Genomic DNA, 7,408 nt, shown 5'->3' with positions numbered 1-7,408 from the left:
AAGCTGATGAATTTGTATGTTATCTAATGATGGATGATGCTTGGATGATGTTGATGATCGCTTATGACTGAATGCTTGTAAGTTATCCGATGCTTCGGATGATCATGTTTATGATCGCTTATGACTGAATTCTGTTTATGATCGAATGCTTGTTTGTGTAATTGTAAGTTAAATACCTGGATGTTTCAAAGTGTTGATCTGAATGCTTATGACTGAATTGTAAGTTAAATGATTTGACTGAATGTTCATGAATGCTGCCTACAAAAGAAACAGCGGCATTAGGCCTATATGCCCGAAAACAAATTTGGAGGCATTTGCGAAATGCCGGCAAAAGCTTTGAACGGCATTTCCACCTTGTGCCAGAAAAAGGTTCCGCGGCGTCACCACCTTGTGCCAGAAAAAGATTCGGCGGCATCTCCAGAAAGTGCCGGCAAAAACCTTCCACGGCACAATCGAAAAGTGCCGGCAAAACTCTTAACAGTCAAAAACTGATCTGCCTGAAATAGCTATTACTGGCACCAGTATTTGTGCCTTGAATTACATACCGCGGCATCTCACGAAAAATGCCGGCAAAGAGCAATCTCGACTGGAATAAACGCAGCAGTTTTTTTTGTGCCTCGAAAAACCTTTGCCGGCACTTTTGGTGCCTTTGCCGGCACTTTTTTGTGCCGGCAAACTGGGTACCTGACGCAGTGAGTAGGACATGGTCAATTCTCATGGAATGATATTTTGTCATGTCTCTTCCTGCCGAACATGCGCCATTTTTTTTCTTTTTGAGAATTACGAATGACAGTCTTCCACACCAATGGAGCATAGTTAGATGAGACATAGGGATTAATCTCCGCGTCAGATATTCAAACTACTTGATGATGACGGAGCTCACACCTTTCTTAAAAAAACAAATCCATAGTTTGTATAGGGGGTGCGGCTGAACACCCCCCCCCCCCCCCCCCACCCACACACACACACAAATACGCACACACGAAGTGCAAAACGTCAACGCCGAACGCTGTATGGGTAACCGATTGGAGATGCTCTAATAGGTAATTATCATCATCTCGTCGTATGATGAATCTAGGATTTTAGATATGGGTAAAAAATTAATGAAGCAAATATAATGTTGAAAAATACAAAATCAGGATTTTGATAACACATTAAGAGCTTGTCAAAAACACGTATTACTCTTTCAAAATCAGTAAAGGATAAAATAAATTTCATACTAATGTCTTGCGGAAAAAGATAGCCATAAAGAGGCAATTTCTTTGTAAATCTCCTTTGAGACGTTCTAAATACTGTTTTGTATCCAGGTGATTCTGCGCTGACTCAAAGGATACTAAGCTCAAGAAATATACTCCCTCGGTTCATAAAATGATGTCGAACATTTGGCAAAATTTGGATGTATTTATGCACTACAGGGTGTCTAGATACACCAAAAAAATAAAAAATAAAACTGACTTCCTTTTGTGGACAGAGGTAGTATATGAAAAAGAATTATACATTCATGTGTAAAAATGATGGTTCGTGGCTTTATTTGACTAATATGTTAGACAGGTCAACACCTATTACGAGTAGTATTTTACCATTTTTTTTGGGAGTATTCAGGTAATACCCATGAATTGTGGTGGACCCGACCTTCACCAAATTCTTACTGGATTGGGGCTGTGACAGTTCATCGTTGTCGTCATCTAATAAACCTGATAAAATCTTTTGTTGTCAAAAAAGATCTCATACTCTTCTTTCTTCTGGCTCTACGTGAGCAAGGAGTGATCGATGAGATTTTACCATTTGCACGCAACATTGGATTTTTCCGATTAATGAAGGCCAGCTGCGTACTCCATTAATGAATCCGCGTGACAGCATGCAGGATTTCGGATATGCTCTCTGCATGAGTTGGCACACGGTAGGCGATTTCAGCTCGATTCTACTCCTCACTCGCCTATATAATCCCAAAGCCTACCTAGGCTATCGAAAAAGGTTTAAGGTGTAGTATTCCGCAATGGCGCCACGGCGGCCCAAGGGCACGGGCAGGAAGAAGATCGAGATCCGGCCCATCGAGAGCAAAGAGGCGCGGCAGGTATGCTTCTCCAAGCGCCGCGTGGGGCTCTTCAAGAAGGCGATCGAGCTGGCGACAATTTGCGACGCCAAGGTGGGCGCTGTCGCCTTCTCCCCGGGCGACAACGTCTTCACCTTCGGCCACCCCTCCGTCGACTCCGTCCTCGACCGTTTCTACTCTTCGGAGATGCAGGCCGCGGAAGCGGAGGGCGGCGGCGAAGACGGCGGCGGCGACCTGAACCAGGCGCTGGCGGAAGCGGCGGGCGGCGGCGACGGCGGCGGCGGGGTTCTGAACCAGGCGCTGGCGGGCGGCGGCGATGACGGCCTCCTCACAGCCGTGGTGGTGGGGGGAGCCGTCTCGCGTCGGCACAAGAGCTCGAGTGTTCGACTGAAGAAGAGGAGAAGGACAATACAAACTATTTTTTTAGAGCAACCACACATTTCAACAAGTAACATGATTATCCGGAATTTGCAGATAAAATCCTAAAAGCTCGAGAAATACAAAACGATCATTAGGGTTTCCTGCAACCACCGTAGCCAGCGGCACCGCCCAACTCCAGCGCCGCCGAGACAGACACCGGAAGAGACGCCGAGCCTCCACCATTGCAAGATCCAAAAAGAAACCATCGCCAACGAGGCTTTGTGCTCTGGGCTGCCAAACTTTGGCTTTAAACTAAACTTCCTTAGAATAGAGGAAGATGAGGGTTAGCAGATTCGAGCACCTGATGTCCTGATCACACAGGATACAAGTGTCTCCATGAGGCGAATTGCTACTTCTTAGTTGCCTGCAATCCAGATTCTATTGTGAAGGAGTAACCAGATGTGGAACGTTATCTTTCCTATTGCCTTGAGTAATCTTTCTATTCTTAATAGGTGATCCCATTTTCCTGCACATGCAGGCTTCCAGGTCACCAAGTCACCAAGCTTGCTCCGAAGAAACAAAGCCCATTACACCCCCATTACTCCTTCCAAGCAGCGACCATGCAGTTTGTTGGCCCGATCGCATTCTCCTTCAGTTGCGTAGAAGGAAACGCCTCCGACTATCCAGCAACGTCTCGCCTTCCCATTATCTTCCATTCATGGTGCTTTGGCCCCTTGCATTCCAGCGACACAACCTCTCCAATTTATCTCCTTCCCTCCCCATCCTCACCTCCCACACTTAGCTCACCCACCCGCTCACCCAGCCCTCGCCCTCCTGCAGTATTTTCGCCATCCAACGAATCGTGCATAGCGCCGCTGCCTGTTAGCGCTAACAACAGCCTGCGGAACCATTCTCTTGGTGAAGAAAGAGAATCACGACTGTGTCATGTAGGTAAGTCTGTTCATCTTCAACTCCTGTCCCCATATGTCCCCTACATCCGTCTCTCTCTCCCTTTTTTATTTTGATTTATTTTTTTCTCGATTTTGAACGTCTGTCTGACCGTGCAGATCATATGCAGTTTGCTTTCTAGGCAAATGTATTCCCAATTTCTCCATCTAGACAACTCAACATGCATTCACTTTTTTGTTTATCTCTCTCTCTCTCTCTCTCTCTCTCTCTCTCTCTCTCTCTCTCTCTCTCTCTCTCTCTCTCTCATAAAGGGTTGTCAGTGTCATTTTGTTGATTTGCTTTAGCAGAAATTCGGGGTATAGAGTTCAGCAGGTAAATTCAATCGTCTGACATCCAATATTTCCTTTGGCTAACTACAAAAATGCCTTTGAATGCGTGTCATTTTTCTAATGGTTTTGCAGAAATTCAGGGGTATAGAGTTTAGCTGGTAAACTCAATTATCTGACATTCAATATTTCATATGCCTAAATACAAAAGCGCTTTTGAATGTTCTTTTGTTTGAGCAACTAAGGTTCTTTCAGATAATAATTAAACTAAAAGTGTGATGTTGTTAATCCGCTCAATATTTGTTGCCTATGTTTCAAACCTTGCAAATTATTTATACTTTTTGACTCAGGTTTTGGAGTTCTCTGAAGATTGCCCCTCAAGCTGTAGCTACAATATATATGTATTTCTGTTACACCCGAAAACTATTGATTGGTTTTGGCTTGGATTTTGATAATATATTTCACATAGTATTATCCACATGTTCTATATTGATAATTAGTTTCGTGGAAAATAAAGGATTGTTTGTGTACATGTATATGCACAGTTCAGTAGTACTCCTGAGCTTCTGTTTTTTCAAGATTGCATTTGCACATATCTTCTTGTCGTGCAGTATTGAAGATCTCTGGAGAAGTTAATTTGCATAAGTACAGAAATCTACTTATAGAGTTAAGGTATGGTAGCCATAATCTTCTTTATCGTCTAACACATCTTTTGCTAGTTAACTCCTCATGTGAGATGAATGTACCTTCTGTGAATAATAGAAGTACATTGATGTTTGCAGGTTGGTTTTACTTTGATTCTGTGTTGCCTTCTGGTGATTTTCAAGTATTAATATTCTGATTTACTTTAACATGTATGCATACACGCGGAAAACGAAAGAAGGTGAAACATGTTTTTTTCTGCTATGCATATACACATTTTATCCGATGATATATTTTCTTATATCCCAGTTTCTTTCACTGACTTATCATTATATGGTAGTTACATTTATTCGTTGCCCGGCCCACATGCAGATTTTTGTATATCAGATTATCATAACAAGTTTACTATGAAATGTTTAATTCACAATTGATACTTAATTTTATGGGCAATTTTTTTGTGAGGAATTAGGTCAATGCATCACTCACATATCTACCCTTGCCAGTGCAGTATTTCAGTTCTTTCTTTTGCACCCTCTCTAACTACGCATCTCTTGCAGATGAATGTTGAAGAAAGTGCACTTTGATATACACTCAGTGTGGTCTTGGAGCTACCTCCCAAGTTCATTACTAGGATGGGACCTGATTAGTTAAGCTGCTGCTTTTTTTCCTCAAGCTTGGCACCACCTCAACTGTGCCTTTTTTTTCGTAAAGGTAATGCACTGATAGTAGATTCGTGTGTTCATTTTCTGCAGAGTTATGAATCTATGATATGGCAGCCCGTAATATTTGTTAAAATGAAGTTTTCAGACGAGACAAGATACAGCTAGAGACCACGGTTATGTTTAGAAGGTGAAGCCTAATGATTCGATGATATTTGGGTATCTCCTAGTGTAGTTGCAAGTTCTGCTGGAAATTACACACAGCTAAGACTTAGGGCCATATCTAGATATCAAGGTGGTGATGCTTTAGTTGGAGTCTGAAAGTTATTCCTTTGCTGATGAAGTGAGGATTTTAGCCTATATTTAACATTAAACATGTTGGTTCCATGGACAAGTTACCATACGACCCTGTATCTAACTATCAGTTTGTTTTATAAACTTTGAATGATATGCATGATGGATGGAGATTGTACCTCCATACCATCATACTCATGTATTTCCGCAGCAACGCGCGGGGAATCATCTAGTTTCCCCGGGCGACGCTGTCGCCTTCTCCCCGGGCGACAACGTCTTCACCTTCGGCCACCCCTCCGTCGACTCCGTCCTCGACCGTTTCTACTCTTCGGAGATGCAGGCCGCGGAAGCGGAGGGCGGCGGCGACCTGAACCAGGCGTTGGCGGAAGCGGCGGGCGGCGGCGCCGACGGCGGCGGTGACCTGAACCAGGCGCTGGTGGAAGCGGCGGGCAACGGCGGCGGCGACCTGAACCAGGCGCTGGTGGAAGCGGCGGGCGACGGCGGCGGCGACCTGAACCAGGCGCTTGTGGAAGCGGCGGGCGACCTGAACCAGGCGCTTGTGGAAGCGGCGGGCGACGGCGGCGGCGACCTGAACCAGGCGCTGGTGGAAGCGGCGGGCGACCTGAACCAGGCGCTTGTGGAAGCGGCGGGCGACGGCGGCGGCGACCTGAACCAGGCGCTGGCGGATCTGAACCAGGCGCAGGACGTGCTGCGCGAGCGGCTGGAAGCGGAGAAGGCGCAGAGGGACTCCGCGGAGGAGGTCGTAGCGAAGGCGCGCGCCGAGGGGTGCCAAACGACGGCGTGGCTCGACCGCTACGTGATCCAGATGGGGGAGGAGGACCTGGGTCCCTTCGCGGCCGTGCTGGCTAAGGTTCAAGCTGCCGCGGCGGCGCGAGCCGGCCAGGTTCTTCAGCAGGCGCTATTCACCCACCTCACCGTGCAGGGCGGTGGCGGTGGCTTTGAGTTCGGTGGCACCAGCAGCGGGATGCAGATGGAGATGGAAACGGAGACGATCAACAAGCTTCACATGATAATGGCACCGCCGCCGCCGCTTCCTGGGTACGCCCCCGGAATGGAGAGGACGCCTCAGGGGTTTGGGCCGGATGGCTTCCCCCAGTGAGGACAAGGACAAGATCCTGGCTCCTGGCTGCATGCATGCATAATTGCATAGACGTGCCTGAAAGCTACCCGCATCGCTCGTTTATCTTTTTTAGATCGTGATTCTCGCTTTAGTTAATAAGTTAAGTGCATCAGACATGTAGGTGACATCCGTCTACCCGCACGAAAAGCATGAGTACTTTTTTCTTTATATCAATTTCGTATCCTGTTGAGGTGCGTCAGTATTGCTGTTAGTTTTCCTCAAATAATCAGTCGCTTGTAATGATTTGTATCTGTTGCACAATGAAAATACAAGCCTTTTTCTTTTACATTTTCTGGAAACTTGTGTTGAGCTGATCTCGAAAAGTCGTGAATGAATTTCTTTTCGGCACAAGTTTTCTGCGTTTGTTACACAAAAGTAAAAGCACAGCTTCGAACTAGGCACTAGATACAAATACAATGTTTGCAATTTCTGAAAGGATTGTTGGACGCCCCATATGTTAGAAACACTGTTTAATTATATGGAGTATATTTTTGCCCAGCACGTGCTCTACCTTTTTCGTCAAGAAGGGGAAGCAAAATGGCCTAACCCATTGGTGTTATGGTGAAAAAGGAAAAAAAAATAGCTGTCAGTGACTAAACAATTAGCCGGCTATACAAATACAAATTCTAAAGCTCATACGGCTCTGAAAAGAGGCATACTTCCTCATTGAGGCGAATTGCTACTTCTTAGTTGCCTGCAATCCAGATTCTATTGTGAAGGAGTAACCAGATGTGGAACGTTATCTTTCCTACTGCCTTGAGTAATTTCTAAACATGCTCGAGCTAGGGCTGACGGATTCTTCCAATGAACGGAAAACTTCATAGGCCGATCAACAAGAATAAACATGAGCCTTAAAATGGGTTAACTTGATCTGGTCCGGTTTGGAGGTTAGGAGCACAGGTTGGACCTTTTTCCAAAAGGAAATGAAGTGGCCAATTCACAATTCATCTTGTTTAGTTAACATACTCACCATATATGAATTTATTTTTGGCACAATTTTCTGTGTTGACTACAAAAGAGTAAG

General features: G+C 45.3%; 1 protein-coding gene across 1 annotated transcript; it reads left to right on the top strand.

Moving 5' to 3' along the window:
- Positions 1–1,996: 1,996 nt before the first annotated feature.
- LOC124648477 (agamous-like MADS-box protein AGL62) lies at positions 1,997–6,363 on the top strand. The gene is made up of 2 exons (XM_047188239.1): positions 1,997–2,261; positions 5,888–6,363. Exons 1-2 carry the CDS (start codon positions 1,997–1,999, stop codon positions 6,361–6,363), a joined length of 741 nt encoding a protein of 246 aa, XP_047044195.1.
- Positions 6,364–7,408: the final 1,045 nt, after the last annotated feature.

Source organism: Lolium rigidum, chromosome 4 (assembly GCF_022539505.1).
Source record: "Lolium rigidum isolate FL_2022 chromosome 4, APGP_CSIRO_Lrig_0.1, whole genome shotgun sequence".
NCBI lineage: Eukaryota > Viridiplantae > Streptophyta > Magnoliopsida > Poales > Poaceae > Lolium > Lolium rigidum.
Note: the sequence above shows the minus strand (reverse complement) of the source record. Positions and strands in the feature narration are given on the sequence as shown.